Source organism: Diceros bicornis, chromosome 4, assembly GCF_020826845.1.
Source record: "Diceros bicornis minor isolate mBicDic1 chromosome 4, mDicBic1.mat.cur, whole genome shotgun sequence".
Classification (NCBI taxonomy): domain Eukaryota; kingdom Metazoa; phylum Chordata; class Mammalia; order Perissodactyla; family Rhinocerotidae; genus Diceros; species Diceros bicornis.
Genome location: NC_080743.1, coordinates 42,754,152 through 42,773,147, shown reverse-complemented (window position 1 = coordinate 42,773,147; position 18,996 = coordinate 42,754,152). Strand labels below are relative to the sequence as shown.

The window sequence follows — 18,996 nt, the reverse complement described above, 5'->3', positions numbered from 1 at the left end:
TGGAGGAATGGTGACTGGTGATGAGGTGGAGGAAAACTAAGCTTAGAATGTTCCTGGAAGGGTGTGAAGTGGGAAAACATCAGCCCTTAGAACCCCAAGTAAACTTTTGACATGGATACCTCAGAATGGAGAGAAGAACCTAAACTCTTCTTAAGTTTAAAAAAAGGCCATCTATAAAAGGATCAAGTAAGACTGGCATCACCCTTCTCATCAGCTATGCTGAATTCTAGAAGCTGTCAGTAATTCCATCAGAGGTCTCAGGGTCTTCATCTTAGAATTCTATACCCAACCAAGTACTAGTTCAGTGTACACTAGGCGAGACATTTTCAGACATGCAGGGACTAAAGACTTATCTCCCGGGTACCTGGGAAAATGAGGGAGTAAACCAAGAAACAAGGTCCCAATGACAGCTGTGCAGCAAGCCTGGAGAGGGCGCCTTGAAGGCATCTGAGAAAAGAGTAGAGATAGGATCCTAGAGACCTTACACATGTGATAAAGCCAGACAATGTAGAAGGGAAAAGGAATGCTGGTTCTCTCCAGTGGGGATTCCCACAACCTCCGGGCCCTACTCACTAAGACACACAGCTCTGCAGAGCCATGAGCCCTCAATAATGGAGGATGAATGAAGGACAGATCCAGGCCTCCCTTCCACAGAGAGCCCAGTGAGGCTTCCTGCCCTAAGGGTGTCAGAAATGGGAACAAGAAGTCTCAGAACACCTACACCCACACAGGATCCCCGTGCACCCAGTCACTATCAGCACCACAGTCAGACCCTTGAAGCAACAGGGCCAGTGGGAAAGTTCAGGCGGCCAGGAGAGAATAAGACAAGACACAGCAGGTGTGATTAAGGCTTTACTGGGCATCAGGCAGGGCTGGGCAGGGACCACATGGGCAGATCAAGGCCTGCACACCAGCCAATACTGGTCTTCAGGACAGTGCTGGGAGCTCAGGGCTGAGCTGTACAGGCCACAGGTCTGCTTGGGGACCTCAAAGCAGAGCAACCACTGAAGGGAAGGACAGTCTGATTGACTTGGTGCAGGAAGGATAATGTTGGAGGGATTCTGCTGAAGAAAAGTAGGGAGCTGAAGCTTTAAAGGCCGTGGATGAATGGGGATGGGGGAAGGAAAGGGGCTAAATAAGGAATGAGTGAGGGAAGAAGGGAAAGAAAAGAAAGAGAAAAGCACAAGACAGCGATCCTGGAGGTGCAGGGAGATCCACCTGTTTTCCAGGGCCCCTGCTCAGCAATCACAGCACTGGCTCCTAGCTCCATCTCCAGGCCATACAGGGCTCTACTTGTTGCCCCACAGGGCAATCTTTGTATATATAGGACTGGGGAGGAAGCGGCTGGTCTTCATGTAGGCAGAGATCTTTTTCAGGCCCTGAGGGTGGGAAAAAGAAGGTCAGATCTCAGGGTTTGCTGGCTCACTGGGGCTCAGGCAGCGCCACTCCAGGCAGAACAAATTCAGGACCCTGGTACAGCACGTCCTCATGGGGTCAAGTGTTGGGGCAGAAGACAGTCTTAATGGGGTCCCCAGCTCTGGTTAAGTTAACTCTTACAATTTCCCATACATAATGTGATCTCTTAATAAGAGTTACCACAGATGAATACTCTACACTGTGCGAGGTGCTGGATATACACTAGGGATGTGAGACAGGTATAGAACTTCCAGACAACTACCTTACAAGATAGGTTCTACTCTCACCATTATCACAAGGGAAACTGAGGCACACACAGGTTAAGCACCTTCCTCATGTTCACACAGCCAGTAAGTGGGAGGGCTGGAATGCAGCTTGACTCTCTCTCCAGTTCAGTGCTCTTTCTGCTGCACACCCCTCCTCTCGTCCCCACAGGAGGTCTTGTCCTCCCTGTCTGCACAAACATTCCCCTTTACAGAGGCAGGTGCCTGGCTTCCCAGGGTTGGCCCACAGAGGGACCCCTAGCAGAACAAAGGGGCTCAGAACGTGCCTGTGCAGCTTGTAGAAGAGGCCACATCTCACCCAATGACTTAGCAAACCTCAATGAATGCTGATATGAGGATGTGGAGCAGCAAAGCAGGACCAGACTCTAATTATTCCTCTTAAAGGAGAATGTCCATTTGCTTGGCCTGTTATTGGGCCCCAATCACTGGGCCCCAACCTACCTCATCCCCACTCCTGCTGCAGCCAACTAGGCAGTATGACCTGCAGGTGTGTTTGGGCACCATCTTCCCGCATAGAGTGTGTACAGTAAGTTCTCAAGGATTCAAAAATGTTGGGACTGCCTGTAACAAATGGCCAAGCCCCAACAAGCTGCAGGCTGCAGCCCCAGCTGTCCTCCACCCCTCCCTGCCAGTCAGTCATCCCAGCTCTTGCATAATACCCAAGGCCCATCAGCCTGGACCAGAACCAGAGCTGATGACAACTAGCTGACAAAGCAGATTTCCTGAAGGGGAGTGGGAAAGGAAAACAGACTGTAGGCTGAAAAACCTGTTGCTCTAATGCCTCAAATTCCTCCATCTGTAATAAAGCAGACTTTGTTGCTCTCCAACTAAGGGTGACTGATGAGGAACTGTGAGTGAGGTCTCGGCTGTCCTCCTCCAGCAGCCAGCTGGGCCTACACGCTCCACACAGCCTGGTTCCTGTAGCTCTCCAACTGCACTGAGCCCCAGGAGGCTGGGCTCCAGGGCTGCCTCACCTTTGCATCCCCACTGTGACGGACAGCACCTCATGCACAGGAGAAGATCAGATCAGTGAATGGGACCTAAAATAAATGTACTGCCCATCGCTGAGACAGAATCTTCAGTAACTGAAGGAAGAAAGAAAGGGAGACAGGAAGGAAAGTCCCCCAAACAGAAGATGTCTTTGGGACTTAATATCAATCTCTCTGTGACTCAAATCTACTAATGCCGACTACTTATGAACTCCTGAACATTCTCCTTCATCCACACAGCCCAGAGCTGTGAAACAAAGGCTGGAGAGGGAGAAGGAACAGAGCTTTTCCTCTCCAAACAGGAAAGGGAGAGCCACTGATGACTGCGCATAGCAACCAGACACTGCCAGGGAGCCCAGCACAGCCTGTCCTGGCTCTGGGACTTTGAGCAAATTACTTATCCTTTCTGCTTCATTTCCCTATCTGTAGAAAGGAGGCGATAACTCTACCGTGTAGGAATGTTGTAAAGATTAAAGTTCATCAAATATATGTAACAGGTGAGCACAGATCCTGACATACAGCAAGTCCTCAATAAATGCTAGTTTTTCTTCATTTTAGCTACGAAAAGGAAAACATTAAGGAGAAGAGGAAAAAACAAAAGAGATATGAATAGAAGGAGGATCAGGGGAATGACCTCTAAGCGGGTGATGAAGTCCTTCAAGTTTGGGAACCCATCCAGGCACTTGGGCTCGAATATGCGGTGCAGGTCAAGGATGTCATAAGCGAGGAAATCCACATAGGTGAGCTGCAGAAAGGCCAAGGATGAATGGGGACCAATCTCCGAAACTGGGAGGAAGGACAACTCCCCATCCCAAAGCGTTCCTCCTTACCTTGTCCCCAGCAAACCAAGGCCTCTTCCCCAGAAACTGTGAGAAGAGCTTCATTGTTTCTGGAAGCACCTCCAAGTACTCAGGCTTCAGTTTCTCCTGAGGCACAAAACAGCTGTCACCACCCTCAGACACAGACTCCCTGCGCAGGGGGCCAGGGCTGCACACGACCCCCGACTGCCACAGGTGAGCAGCCATGTCCCCCAACTGCAGCTGGGTGGGTGCCCAGGCTGTGATTTAATCCAAGCTGTGTTCATTAGACTCGTACTGGGGACCAGCTCCCATCTGTGAGAGGCAATGGGAAGGCAGAGAGCAATAGCACACTGTCCCAGCAGCTATCCCCAACATCTCCAAACACCCTCACTGGGTCAGACCCAGGAGTGCTGTGGGAACCTGGCAGAGCTCAGGACTCCCGATGGGCGGAAGCAAAGACCCAAAGAACTAGATTGACACAGGGAAAGAGGTCCTAAGGTCTAGCTAGTGAGCAACAGAATAATAGACACTTGAGTAGATTCCGGACAAATGAGGACAATTTGAGAGGCTGAAAGGAAGAAGGGAAAGGTACAAAGGCCCTGTGACTGACCCTGAGCTGTACTGGGCAAATGTGCTGATGACTGAGGGTGTCATGGAGACAGTGCTAGGCTAACAAGGAAACACCCTATCTAGGAACTAATTTCCACCCTGGGGAGTCTGGACTCTCTTCTGACATTGATGGGAACTGAGAGCTTTCATTTGATGCAATTTGGCGTTATGAGGGTCACTCTGGTGGCAGCATAGGGATTAGCCTGGAAGATCAGCAGCTCCAAGGAATTCAAGTGGCAAATAAGACCAGTGTAGATGAGACACAAGAATCCAGTCTCCTTATCAAAATCCTGTCGGGCCCCGTCCACTGGGATGGGACTCACAAAGTCAGGGCTATAGCAGACTCTGGCCAGTTGATTGGAGGTATCCATAACCTGATTCTCCAACATATCCACACGAATTTTCTCCTCTTCTGTCTCCCCACCTACAGCCACACAACAGAGACTCATCCTCAACATCCCACCCCAGCCAAGCCCAGGGCATGGCCACCTGTCCCCTGCGCCCTACCCCCAGCCCACTCACATAGGTTGTGCTTGCGAGCAATGTAGCGAAGGATGGCGTTGCTCTGGGAGATCTTGTGAGCCCCATCAATTAAGTAGGGCAGCTGGAAGGACAACACAGCAGGTCGCTTGGGCCACCAGGCTCCCCTGCACCCCCTCCTTGAGATGGAGGCAGAGATGACACCTGGCACTCACAGTGCCTGGCCCCTGGTAGGCACTAAATAAATATATTGCAAAATGAATGAATCAACTGGAACATAGAGCATCACAGGAAGGTAGTGAAGAGAACCAGGAACCTGAGATGTTGAGCAGAAGGCACCAGGTCCTGTCTCCTTGAAGCTGCGACAAGAGATGGAGAAGAGAACCTCTCACTTGCCCCAACAGCACCCCGATCCCCTGTACCTACATTGGGGAAGTCCAGGCCCAGCTTGAATTTTTCATTCAGCCACTCGCTTCTGTCATAGTCGGGAGCTGTGGTGGAGAAGATGAGTGAAACAAACCTGCCAGAGTCCAACCCTCCTTCCCGAGTAGGGGGAACCTTCCGAGGAGTCAGCGGCAAGACCCAGACCACGGGGGATCTGGAATCTGAACCACTGAGTCTCACATTCCAGGTTTGGGGGCGAACGCTGATGGGGCTCTGGAAACTACATGAGTAAGGCTCACACAGGGTTTAGGCAACCCTAAGGGGAACCCATCCCAATTACTGAGACAGGGGGTCCAGCAATCCCCTCCCACGCCCTGCCTTGGCAGGAGAGCTGCACCCTCAGAGGGGGTAGGGAAGGGACCAGCCCTGCTCCAGCTGCTGGAGGGCGGCAGAGGTGAGCAACAGGTGGCCGGGCCATGGGGTGCCTGGAACCAAGTCAGCATGAGTTGGGCAGAAGTTGGGACACCACGAGGACGCCTTTACCGTCCCCCATCGTGTACTTCTTTTCCTCATAGTTTGACTCTGTGTACTCCAGGAGCAGGCGGATGGCGTGAGCCAGCTGGGACAGAAGGCCGGGGCAGAGGTCAGAGGTGGAGGGGCCTGATTGCTGCCTTTCTCTCCAGGTAACCTCCTACACACACCCCAGCCTCCCACACACTCTCCCACCTGAGAGGACAGGCGGCAGGATGGGGCTGCGCTCCAACAAGCCCCGAAGAGGAACCTTCTGCCAGAACCGGTCCCCAGCTGCGCAGCGTTTCCCTGCCCGCCCGCCTCCATCCCACTTGCCCTGGAGGACCCCTCGCTCACCCCTCGGATGTCCCAGTAACCCAGCGTCATGGTCATGGTGCTGGTGTTGGCGCTCTGAATGGACGGGCCTCCGCAGAGTTAGGATTGGAATTCGTCGTTCCACCGGAGGGTGGGGCGAGGCGGGGCCAGTTGTGCGCACAGCCCCCTATGCCCCGCCCCCGTCGCGCCTCCAAAAGCGTCAACGTCCGAGGCGATCCCACCCCCAACGCAGGCGGAAGTGAGATCCATTTCAGCCATCTATCCCGGAGGGTTCTGGCGCCAGGGTTTGGTTTCCGTGATGCCGATGCCGCCTGGCTCGGGTTAGCCTGGTTCTCCCGCCCCCAGTAGACTTATGCTAAGCCTGAGGGAGTTGGCAGTGCGCTTGTAAAACAGGCCTGAACCATGAAAAGAGCGAGGCTCCTTTCCCTTCCTTCCCCTCTAGGGAAGGGGACATCTCTCAGCCTTGTCCCTTAGCTGCAGAGTTCCCGCGGGCCCTGGGAGGCTCTGACTGACTGCCTGGTTAAGGCTGAAAAGTGATGTCCCTCAAATCAAGAGTTGAAATCAGTATCTGTTAAGGGAAGATCAGGCTTCAGACCAGTGAAAGTTCCTCCCAGTCCTTATAATCCATGACAAGCACGTGTCTTTGACAACAGACTATCGGTGGGATGGGAATGACTATCCAGGACAAGAGGCAGAGAAAAGAAAATGTGGTCTGTTGTGTGTTCCTTTCAAGATTTTGGAGGACCCAGCCTTTCAATAACGTGGCTAATAATGATAAGGATCAAATGTAAATTAATCTATTAGCTTTATGGGCTAACTTGTGAATATGTATCCAGAATAAGTCCCAGCAAAGAGGTATAGAATCCTGTGCAACCCCAGAAGTGTCCTGCCAGTAAGCCTGTTGTCCCTCCCATTGACAGGGACAGTGACTGGGAATGTGGTGGTCACAGACAAAATGTAAGTGAGTGGGGAAGAGCTGTCCTCTGAGGGGCCAGGTGCCTGTCCTCTTGCAGAGGGCAGCCAGGTGGGGGTAGGGCCAGCCAGGAGGCTGGAGGACTCCCCACAGGACCACAGTCAGGGTGGGCCCTTGTCTTGACATGAGTACAGCCATGTTTGGCCACTCCATTGACCTACAGCCACCAGTACAAAAAGAAATATAAAAGCTGCTTTCTGCGTGGTGGGAACTGGCCCTTCTCCCACAGAGAGAGTTGCAAGTTGTAACATTCCAAGGCTCTTGGAGCGTCGTACCATGGGATGGACAGGCCATCTGTGCCGGGCTAAGACGATAACCAAAGAGAACAATGGACGTGCACAACTACTGGGCTGGGACATTAGCCAAGGGGCTCAGTGCACGTACGCCACTGATAACCATTTTGTGCATAAAAACACTAGATGCTTGCTCTGCAAACTCTGTAACTGTTTATATAAACTGCTGGAGACTGAGACCCGGTGAGAGTTCCACCTGTGGAAGGGATACCTTGCCGCCCAGGACGTGTGATCCTTGCCCAGCTGCATCGATTGACAGGACTCTCCCGGCAGTGGGGCGTGGATATTATGAGTAATTAATTTAATGTAAAATAATTAATTTAATATAAAATAATTAATCTAATATGTTCTCTTTTCGGTCAACCTGGTGTTTCTCTTTCCAGTTGATCTGTGTCATTTCCCTTCAGTCGATCTGGTGTTTCCCTTTCCGATCGATCTGATGTTTTTCCCTCTTATTATATGACCTATTCGGATCTGCTACTATCTCAGCCGATGTGGATGTTTTCCCTTTCCAGTCGAGCTGGTGTTTTTTCCCTCTTATTATTTGACCTATTCAGATCTGTTTGCGGATTATCGCCTTTACTATCCTCTATATAATAAAATACACCTTCAGTCCATTTGTTTGGAGTGGAAAGTTTCTTTTACGTCTCCGATCGAATCCCCGAACCTCTCATAACATAATTGGCACTGTGAGCAGGATTCGATTAAGGAGATGGCTTTCCTGTTCAAACGAAAGGTAACTGAAGCCAAGGTGGAAGAGATCCCAGGATGGGAGGACCCTCCCTTTTGCACTCTGGCTGGGGAGTGGACTTATAGGTCAGGATTATGTGAATCTTGGGATGTTCGTCCGCGAGATATGAATCATTGGATGTGACCAAAACTTTGCAGACAGTAGAAAAAAAGAGATGATGTTTCTTTTCTGGCACGGCGAGGTTGGTGTTTATTGACTGCTTATCGTCGAGCTATGGAAGATAGGGATAAAATACAAAGGAGAAGGTACTCTTAGAAAAAGAAGTTTCAGATTTACAGTCCCAGCGGATGTCACCCAAAATAGAAACTCTTTCCTTGCCGTGAGCCTGGCATTCTAGTTTTATTTGGCCCCTCTTAAGTGACAAATAGTGAGCCTAAATATGTATCCAATAATAATTTGGCGAGCCAGCTGGGAGGCTCTTTGTCCGTGGCTCGGTGGCCCTGGGCCGGGTGGGATGTCCTGGGAAACAGTCCAGCAGCTGCCTAGGTGATTTGCCCTAGGGACTGCTCCCAGTGCTTTCCATCTGACCTGGCACCGCTGACCCTGGGCATATTTTTCTTAGGGAAACAGGTTCTAGAATGATTTGTTTGTTTGTCTATTTGTTTGTTTGTTTTTGCTTACACCAAGAACTCCCTTCCCCTCCATCTGGAGTCCTGTCTCTTTAAGAGGCAGGGCTATCCCTACTGGAGTGGGAATAATTGTAGGACTTTTACCCGGAATCTGTTAGATGCATCAATCTGTTCTGTTTGGGATCCCATTTAACTGTCTGTTCTGTATGTTTGTAATTTTGAAGGGGGGAAGTTCCATCTGTCCCCAAGGAGAGCCCTCTGGGCCACCTCTTGGCTAAATGGGCTATATTCAGCTAGGAGCCCATGTCCAAGAAGAAGATAATTTTTTTCTTGTAACACCACATGGCCACAATATTCCATAGACTCCAGAGAGAAAAAGTGGCCAAAATGGGGCAATTTCAACTTACCAAAACTGATGTATTTGCTTATGCAATTGAAAAAAGCCAGCTAAAAAGTTAAACAACTAGTGGGAAGCCTATTTTAATCCTTTGAGGTTTTTAAATAAAATCAGAAATACTGTATTGCCTCTTTAAGAGAAAATAATTAAGTAATTAAACATGCCGGCAGCCCAAGCTGAATCTGCTGCTCCTCTCCCCTCTCTTGCTGAGCTTCCCGCTTCAACTCCCCCAGAATTCCTGATCTGAAATTAAGCAAGTGAAAATAAGTAAACTTTTAAAGTAATTTGAAATTGGGATGGCTATTCTGGAGAATCTGTTTCAGATGAGTTCACCTTAAGGGTCACCCTTAAAAGAGAGGATTCAAAACCTCTCACGATGAAATGCAATCTTTAATTAATACACAGAGACTTCTAAAAGACAAAGTTATTTCAAAAACAGCTTCCAAAATCTTTTTGGTAACTTGAAGCTTTAGAGTTTTGCTAAATTAAGTTGATAAAAATTTATTGAGTCTCTGGGTCGTTTCCACATAAGACAAAACATTAAAAATTGGTTACTAAGCATAGATTTGTCTGCCTTTGGTTTCTTATCTCAAAAAAACTAAAAGATGCTTGCGTTTATTGATAAACGTGTTCTGTGCATGTTGAGAAATTTTCTGTGAAAAAATACATATTTCTAAAAAGTCTGTATACAAAAAACAAAATGTATGTTGTCCATAAAAAAGATATAAAAAATAGAGATATTTTTGTTTTATTAAAAAAAATAAATTTGTCCTAAAGTTCTAAAAAAAGGAAAAAGGCATGGGACAAATTCTAAATATAAAAAAATAAGTGACAGAAGGTTTATAAAAGTAAAGCCCTGAGGAGTTGTATACATAGTCAAGTTGGCTAAAGTAGGCTAATAAAAAATTAAAATTTGACTTTCTCTCTTATAAAGGTAATTTTCTTAAACTTTTAGTCTGCTCTTTATATAGAGATTAAAAGGTGTTCTTTTGAGTAAATCTGTGTAAAAGACAAAACACCTATGTTTTGTTAAAGTAATTTCCTATGTTCAAAAAGACTGAAGTCTCTCTATTAAGGTTGTTCTTTTGTTTTTTGACTGTTTTAACTCTCTGTTTGCCTTTAACTCTTTCTGTTGTCAACTTGATTAAATAAATAACTAGGCATTGTTTCCTATTTGACCAAGTGTTTTAAAATCTTTTGATATTTTTGATAAACTTCTGCCAAAATTAAAGTTTTTTTAACTTAAAAAAAATTATAAAAAGACATATGATTATGATGCTAAAATACAATTGTTACTGTATTTCATGTTGATGCTCACAGTTCTTTAATTTCTACAAAACAAAAGTATATCTCTTATGCTGATCAGCTGGTGCAAAGTCATGCAACGCACAATCCAGGCTTAGCACAATAGGTCCACGAAAAGAGTGGACACTTGGGAAAACAAGCTTCATACAGGTGGGCACAACAAAGGGGAATCCTTGTCACCCATGATGATATTGCCACTGCAGTACAACAATGTCAGTTATGCCAACAGTTAAATAAACAGGGAGTTCCACAGCCCTACCAAGGTCATATCCAAAAGGGATTATTTCCCGCCCATACACGGCAAATAGATTTTATTGGACCATTGCCAAATTCTTGTGGATATACTTATGCCTGCACTGCTGTTGATACATATTCTGGTTATTTATTGGCTATGCCGGCTAAAGTGGCCACCCAACAGAGTGCCATAAAATTATTAGATACAATTAAGTTATATTATGAAACACCAAGGCAAATTCAGAGTGACAACGGTTCCCACTTTACAGGTAAGTTGATTCAAACTTATACCAAGGAAAATTATATAGAATGGATTTATCATATACCTTATTACCCCCAAGCTGCAGGCCTCATAAAACAAATGCATAGATTGCTTAAATAACAATTGAAAAAACTCAATCATGGCTCATTAAAGGGGTAGCACAACCATCTAAGTACTGCTCCTCTGTCAAGGTTATTACCAGCAAAGACTACAGAAGTGACAACTGCCACCCATGAGTTTACGACCTTAACCTATTGGCCCTTGACTCAATCTGCTAAACTGCCATTTTGTGCCACGGCCGAAGCGGCTGGATTGGATTTATCTACTGTTCATTCTATTCAATTGCCCCCTAAGAAGCAGTCTACAGTCCCTACTGGGATAAGGATACAATTTCCCAAAAACACCTTTGGTTTATTAAAAGGATGCTCTGGACTAGCAGCAAAAGGTATTGATGTACTAGGAGGAGTCATTGATCCAGATTACCAAGAAAAAATAAAATTTATATTATATAATGGTAGTGACACAGTACTAACTGTAGAGTCTGGGGAACGAGTGGGACAATTATTGGTGCTTCCCCTCCTGACTCCAAATGTGTCACAAGGACAACCTCCAAGTGAATTAACTAAAAGAGGAATACAAGGATTTGGGTCTACAGATGGATGGAAACCTGAAACAAAAGTGTGGGTGACACACCCACCCAATGCGGCTCCCCGTGCCGCAAAAGTAGTGGTCCAAGGGCCCACTACAACACTCATAGTTATGTATCCAGGAAATAAACAATTATATCATGTTCCTAAAAATTCTGTTTCTTTGCGTGAATAGATATTCCTGCTGTGTTCACTATGCTATGCTGCACTTCCATGTCTGTTGCAGACCTCCACACCAACTAATGTCTTCGTAGGACAACCTTTGATCCTGCACTGCTGGACCAACTGCTCTGCCCCAGTGGGACCTATAACCTGGACTATAAATGGCCAAAAAATTTGGTCTCAAAAACATCAAACAACTTCTCAATATAAGATAATTTCTCTATTACCCTGCCTTCTGCTACCCTCCGTGATGGGGGCTGGTCTGGACTTCTACAAGCTAGTTTGTTAGGCCTAAGTGTTACCTTATCTAATGTTATCTTTGATACTGTACATAATTTGCAGGATCAAGTTAATAACATTTCATATTCTAAGGGGTTATTTGATTAGTTACCTTGGGGTTTGGGTCCTTTATTGTGAAATAGTTTTATAATTATTATAGTCATTGGATTTTGGATTCTTGGATGTGCCTTATATACTTATGTACAAAGTTCATTGTCTGTGCATATGCTGTCTTATGGTTAATGGAGACGGCCATGGCCGAATATGTCTTGACATGAGTACAGCCATGTTTGGCCACTCCATTGACCTACAGCCACCAGCACAAAAAGAAATATAAAAGCTGCTTTCTGCGTGGTAGAAACTGGCCCTTCTCCCACGGAGAGAGTTACAAGTTGTAACATTTCAAGGCTCTTGGAGCGTCGTAGCACGAGATGGACTGGCCATCTGTGCCGGGCTAAGACGATAACCAAAAAAAACAATACACGTACACAACTACTGGGCTGGGACATTAGCCAAGGGGCTCAGTGCACGTACGCCACTGATAACCATTTTGTGCATAAAAACACTAGATGCTTGCTCTGCAAACTCTGTAACTGTTTATATAAACTGCTGGAGACTGAGACCCGGTGAGAGTTCCACCTGTGGAAGGGACACCTTGCCCAGGACGTGTGATCCTTGCCCAGCTGCGTCGATTGACAGAACTCTCCCGGCAGTGGGGGGTGGATATTATGAGTAATTAATTTAATGTAAAATAATTAATTTAATATAAAATAATTAATCTAATATGTTCTTTTTTCGGTCAAGCTGGTGTTTCTCTTTCCAGTTAATTTGTGTCATTTCCCTTCAGTCGATCTGGTGTTTCCCTTTCCGATCGATCTGATGTTTTTCCCTCTTATTATATGACCTATTCGGATCTGCTACTATCTCAGCCAATATGGATATTTTCCCTTTCCAGTTGAGCTGGTGTTTTTTCCCTCTTATTATTTGACCTATTCAGATCTGTTTGCGGACTATCGCCTTTACTATCCTCTATATAATAAAATATACCTTCAGTCCATTTGTTTGGAGTGGAAAGTTTCTTTTACGTCTCCGATCAAATCCCCAAACCTCTCATAACAGCCCTGCAGACCCTCAGCTGTACAGGTGCACAGATTTGATCCCTGACCCTGCCTCCTGACCCATGTGTAGTTTTGGGTAGGACAGGGTGCCTCAGTTGCCTTTGAAGTCTTTCTGTGATCTGTGACATATGGTACAACCTCCACAATAACAATATCCTACCTGCTGACTTTCCTCTTTGAAGTCCCAAAACTGTGTCCCTTTCCCCTGCCCTGGAGCCCTAGGTTCTTGCCTTCTGAATTCCCTAGGGAGCAGCACAGACTCTGGAGTCAAGCTGCCCCTGTGCAGATCTCAGCTCTGCCACAATAAACTGTGGCCTCCTGTGCCTTGGTGCCGTCTCTGATAAATGAACCCTCCCTCACAGGGTGGTTTTGAGAAGTAAGCCAGTATTTCTAGAGTACTTAGAACATCCCAGTGTTACATGAATTTATAAATATAAATTATCCCAACGAACCAGGTTGTCTTTTATCTTCACACTTTTGCACTTACTGTTCCTTCTGCCTGGAATGCTTTGCCCTGGCCTGCTGGGCCTGCCTAATGCCTATTCATCTTCTAAGGTAAGCCTAGAAGTCACTACCTCTGGGAGGCCACAACTGATAACCCCCGTGGAAATCCTTAGAGATTGGTCACCAAAGATTTCTGATTGTTTTTCCTTTGGGAAAGTTTCACTACCTTCTTGAACTTAAGTGTAGCCTTGTGGCTTGCTTTGGCCAATGAAATGGAACAGAAATTACATTTTCCAGGCAGAAGCTTTAAGAGAGAGAGTCACCATATCTGCTTCCGACTGCTGTGATGACTCTGAGAGAGGCTCCAAGTTGAAGCCTCCATCGATCTAGGTCTCTGACCGACTACAAAAGCAAGGCCCTGTTGACCACAAGGACATGAAGCATCAGTAAGAAATACAGTGTATTAAGCACTGAGGTTTGGTTTCTCCTGACCGATACTCCCCACCGCCCTAATTTAAATGCACTTATTTTAAATGTCTGTTCCCATAGGATTCCATATTTTCCTGGATCAGCACATACCATGTTAAATCCTAATTGTTTGTTTAGATGTCTGTCTCTGGCACTAAACTATAGTTGTCTGAGAGCAGGGACTGTGTCTTAAGCAAATGTTTATTCTTAGTGCTTGTATAGAGTCTGGCACAAAGTAGGCATTCACAATAGTGTATTGATTCCAGTCCTAATGAGAACTGGAAAGAGAAGAATTTCCTTCAGATAAGTGCTTACTGCTCTCAAGGAAATTTTAAAACTCCCTCTCTGTTCTGGTTGGGAGTGAGAACACAGAACACGGAATGCCCTGTTCTTAAAACAGATGGTAGAAGTGCTTGGAGTCAGGACACAAGTTCAGATTCAGGAAGATCTCAAGGACCAGCAAAGAACTGTGAGGCTGGAGGTGGGGGACGTGATTTAGTAAGCTGGCTTTCTCCTTGCATAGGCCAAATAGGAATGAAACATTTCTGAAAACCCAACAAAGATAGGCTCTTAGTGTTCCTTGGGGATTTTCAATGGAAATAATTACAGGGGACTCACTTGTGGCATTTAAATCCAGAAGAAAAGATTCAATGGATGTGTATGCATTGGAATTTCAGATGAACAGGTGCTGCTGTGTGGCCCCACATAGAGAAGAGGGCCAACCTGAGGTTATTAGAAGGGAGTGTTTTCAATGGTGTAGAGATATGGGAATAGAACAAACAGGATACTGTTCATGTTGTGTTACAGTTTGAAGGAAAATTATAATAGGTGTCTATTTTATCTTCTATAGTGTAATGTTTCCAAATGTATTAACAGCTATTTTTTTGAACTCTGACTGAAACCCTGTCTGGTTCCTTCCAAAATTATGTTTCAGATGGGAAGAGAACTGGAAGAAAGTAGGAACTGCAGGGCAAATGTTAGGCCTTTTGGACAATGCTATGCCTTATAGGGGATTGTTGGGGCTACCCCACAAAGAGGAGTCTGTTGAGAAAAGCCAGATCTGTTTAAATAGGAATATGACACTTAGCATTTACAGGAAGAGTTTTCTGGAAACCATCAGGATGGGCGCCTCTTATTCTCTGCTTCCAAGTCTTGAGTTACCATGTAATGGCAGGCTGGTCTCTGTGTGTCTGTCATCAATAAAAGTGTCCTCATCATGCCACACAAGTTAGGAAAATGTAGGCTAAGAAAGTGGGATGACGGTGACTCTGAAAGTGGGGTCACCAGAGCGATGGAGACAAGAGCCAATCCAGGGAGTGACTTTAGGTTGCTGATATCAGTGTTTACTATGAAAGCCTTATTAGGCAACATCTCTTAGGAATCCTCTCACCAAACGAGGGCATCCTATAAGCCTCGAAAACAAATGCAAAACAGCTTCTCCGCAAATCTGAGTGCAGGCCGTATCCAACTGCAGTATAGGGCTCACCTATATTCCCTTTGTCCACCTCCCATTCCCTTACCATTTTACATAGGGTGAATTGGGAGTCAATGACAGTACACTTTAGATTGTCATTTTCAACATATCCCTCTGAATGTTACCCAGAGAGCCCACACTTGGAACTGGGTAGACTTAGTCGATGACACTTTAAGTGGTTGTTGTTTTGGGCAAAAGGGGGGTGGGCGTGTTTTGTTTGTACAGGGGATGGTTGCATTACGTTAGGCAGGAGCATTTTATGGTGGTGGCTGTAGTAATGATTGTTTGGAAATGCACATATGGAAAAGAATATGTTTATGTCAGGCATCTATCCTTTGCATCTTTGAAACATCCTGCATATAGGTGGGGAATTTCTCACGTTTGAAGTCCCACCTCCCCAAGGTAGAGGACTACTAGTTGACCCCTGATATCCATCTCCCATCTTCTTTTGTCATTTCTGCCATCATTTCTTGCTTCTCAGGCAAAAGATGTCATTTCCAGTATGTTTAATTTCTAGCCAATGAGTTATAAGTAGAAGAGTTATATGTTACTTCCAAGAAGTTTCCATAAGTGGGAAAGAGCAACCCCATCCTCTTTCTCCCCCCTGCTGTTTGGACCTCAGGTACGATGGGGCTCTAGTGACCATTTCAGACTATAAGGTGACACAGAGAATGGAAACCACATGCAGAGTATGATGCAGTATTAAGTTAAGAAGCTAAGTCATTAAGGCTACTATAAAGCCAGCATTGCCAGTGCTTAACTGTCTCCTTCCAGATCTTCTTTTACATTAGAAATGAACTTCTGTCTTATTTAAGCCACTGTTACTGTTCAGTTGTATACAGCAGAACTTAGTCCTAATTCATGCACTCACTCTGCCAGCCTCCCCTGTGGCTGAGGCCCAGGCCTGTGACCCAGGCTTTGTTAATTGCACACTGTGGTGCAGGACTTCAGTTCCGAAGAAGCAGGCCCTGAGAATTTGTTTTCTGGCAAGGGTAGTTGAGGAGGGATCAGGATTCTGGAGGCAGCAATGGTGAGACACTCACATCTGGTGCCATGTCAGGGCAGGAGCTCCAGTGTCTGTGCCCAGTAAGGGCTGTGGGGCTTTCTCTAGAACAATCCCACAGGTGGCTAGGCACACTTCCTGGTCACCCAGCTTCCAAGACCAACATGCTGGCCCTCCCAGGGATTCATGTGCTTCCTGATACCTCTATAAATCACTTCCTCTTTCAGCAGCAAGGAACCCTAGGTGATACACCACTCCCCCTGGGTCCCTCTGAAGATAAAGACCTTGTCTTCACTACCTTAGTCCCTCTCCTACCCGCTCTAAACCACTGGCTGAAACCTAAGGTTTCTTCTGGACTTGAGTTTACGCTTTATCCCCACTTTTCTGGGTGTGGGAGTGACTGCAGTCGGCCACCAAAATCCATTCTGCTGTCCAAATATGGGTGTGCCCGTGTGACGAGGTACAGCCACACAACTGAACCTCACAAATGGAATATGAATGATTGTGATGCAGGCAACTTCTGCCTCACTTGCATAATAGGAAGTTGCTTCCTTGGGTTTTCTCTATTTTCCTTCCCACACTCGTGATAGAGCTTCAACCAAGGAGATGCGGAGGCATCCTAGGGGATGGCAGAGCCACAGGATGGAAGGAGCCTGAGTCCCTCAATAACTTCATGGAGCAGGGCTGCCTCAACAGCCGGGACCATTCCCCATGGAACAAGAATGAATAAACTGCCATTCTCTCTAAGCTACTGTCTTGGGGTCTCTCCCAGCTTTATCTTTCTCTGCTAACACAATGATAATGGAGGAATACCAGGCAGGGGACCTGAAATTGACAACAGGTGATCACAGATCAATACAAGAGCCACCAATGAGGCACCCGAGTCCTCAGATGTGTCTTGTTTTCCCATTCTTGAAAGGGAAGATACACACTGAACGGTATACGAGCACTGTCACGTGGTGCCAAAGAATCCCAAGTCCTGGGACCTCTGCTAGATCCGAGGGACAATAAAAGCATCTGTTTTGGTTGCCTCAGTTTGAAGTACACACTCGCTACTACTTCTACCCCAGGCTTTAAAATGCATGTTTTTACCTTTTATCATTTTGACTGCATGTTTAGAAAACCGTTTTCATTCGCGACTGTCTTCCATGATTAAAGGATTCAGTTATTTTATTGTTTTCCTTGATACTTAATCACCTTTTACATTTCAAATCTAGTATTTTAGCTTTAATATAGCTATGCCCTTTTAATTTGCGCTTCCAGAATGAAAGTCAGGAAACTACGGCCCCTTGTTTTTGCAAAATAAGTTCTGTTAGCATACAAGTCATATACGCATTGTCTAGGGCTGCTTTCTCACTCCAGTGACTGAGGTGAGAAACAGAGAGACAATATGGCCCCCAAAGCAAAAAACATTTACTATCAGGCCCTTTACAGAAAACATTTGCAAACTCCTGGTGTAGATCTATATCTGTTTTACTAAGATTTAATATTTTTATTCCCTCTACTTATCTTTTGTCATAGTGTCACTCCTAATTTCTATTACTTCTTTCCTTTCTTTTCCTTCTATACCTTCTGTCTTTAAGTTAAAGTTTAATAAGGTTTGGGCTTAATTAATCTTGATCATATCAGTTTCATTAACTTTTAGCTTTGCTGAACTTTGATCTTACCAGTTTTATCTTTTTAAATTAATTATTCATTTCTTAATGACTTTTAACATTATTGCTATTGCTCCCTTTCTATTTAATAACTGCAAGACAGTGACCCTCTGTACAGATGCCCAATAGAACTCTTCTCCAGATCTTCTCCTGTTACGGGCTAAGTCTCAAGGCTGTGCCTTCACAAGACCCAACTCCACTATCCAGCCACTGTTTGAAGAACCTGCTCATCAGATGGTTATCTGATGAGTCCTCCTCCTTTGCCAGTGTCCCAACATAAAATGCACACACCAATCTACAGATGTGGGAGAATGAGCAAAAGCTAGCCAACTTGTGCACCTTGGCCCAGCACACCAAACCTGCCCATCTCAGGTCAAGTTAAAAGGGAAGCTACAGCCTACTAAATGCTGAAGTCAGAGTTAATGGCTCATTCTGCCAGATCTATAGATTTAAAACCTTCTGAACTTTATTCTGTATCTCCAGTGGCTGAAATTAACAATACCCAGAGCTCTAAATACCAATCATGGCTGTAGAGTTTGCCTGGGGTCTTAACTAGAGATAATTCCTTCATATGTCCAACTTTTATTAAACATTTGCTGTGTGCCAGGCAGTGTGATATATAATAGAGATTAAAAGTCGAATAAGACATAGATACTCTCCTCAATGAAATTATGATCAAGTTGGAGAGGAAAACAAATAAAACAATAATGGTAATACAGTGGGATATTTTTCACTAAGATATGTTGTAAGAGCACAAAGGAAGGATACCTAAAGAAGGGAAAACTTCCAAGAGAGGGTGACAGAAGGTAGTCAGAGCCCACACCATCAGTGGACTGCTTAACTCCCTTCCCCACCACACAAGAACCATGACACAGAGCACTGCACGCTAACAGGAGGCATTCCATGAAGGCTGAATTTAAGGCGAGACCCAGGCACAGAGGGGACCCCTTCTGTGGAGACTTCATGCTGAGGCACAGAGATGAAGGAGAGACTGAAATGAGCAAGAAACCTTATAATCCCACCTGTCCCCCCACCACCACACACATATTCACACATCCTCATCCATCCAGCCCCTGCAATGGACCACAGAAGGAAAAATGGACACCCCCAACACGGTCAATCCTGAGTCCACATGGTCAGAAGGAAAAAGACAA

The 18,996-nt window shown here is 45.7% G+C and overlaps 2 protein-coding genes across 3 annotated transcripts in view; both read right to left on the bottom strand.

Moving 5' to 3' along the window:
- Positions 1 to 839: 839 nt before the first annotated feature.
- LOC131404259 (glutathione S-transferase Mu 1) lies at positions 840 to 5,949 on the bottom strand. 2 transcript variants are annotated; one of them, XM_058538727.1, is made up of 8 exons: positions 5,830 to 5,945; positions 5,506 to 5,581; positions 5,005 to 5,069; positions 4,621 to 4,702; positions 4,422 to 4,522; positions 3,520 to 3,615; positions 3,324 to 3,434; positions 840 to 1,379 (listed from the first exon to the last, which is right to left on the bottom strand). In XM_058538727.1, the coding sequence occupies exons 1-8, from the start codon at positions 5,863 to 5,865 to the stop codon at positions 1,290 to 1,292; spliced, it is 657 nt and encodes a 218-aa protein (XP_058394710.1). In that variant the 5' UTR covers positions 5,866 to 5,945; the 3' UTR covers positions 840 to 1,289. The 2 variants fall into 2 exon arrangements, with proteins under 2 accessions (XP_058394710.1, XP_058394711.1); XM_058538728.1 differs by lacking the exon at positions 3,324 to 3,434 and having other exon boundaries at positions 5,830 to 5,949.
- LOC131404257 (glutathione S-transferase Mu 1-like) overlaps positions 840 to 18,996 on the bottom strand; it is a 45,228-nt gene continuing 27,071 nt past the window's right edge. Inside the window, exon 9 of the transcript XR_009219762.1 lies at positions 840 to 1,061. The gene's annotated coding sequence lies outside the window, so the exon portion shown is untranslated. The remainder of the gene's footprint in view (positions 1,062 to 18,996) is intronic.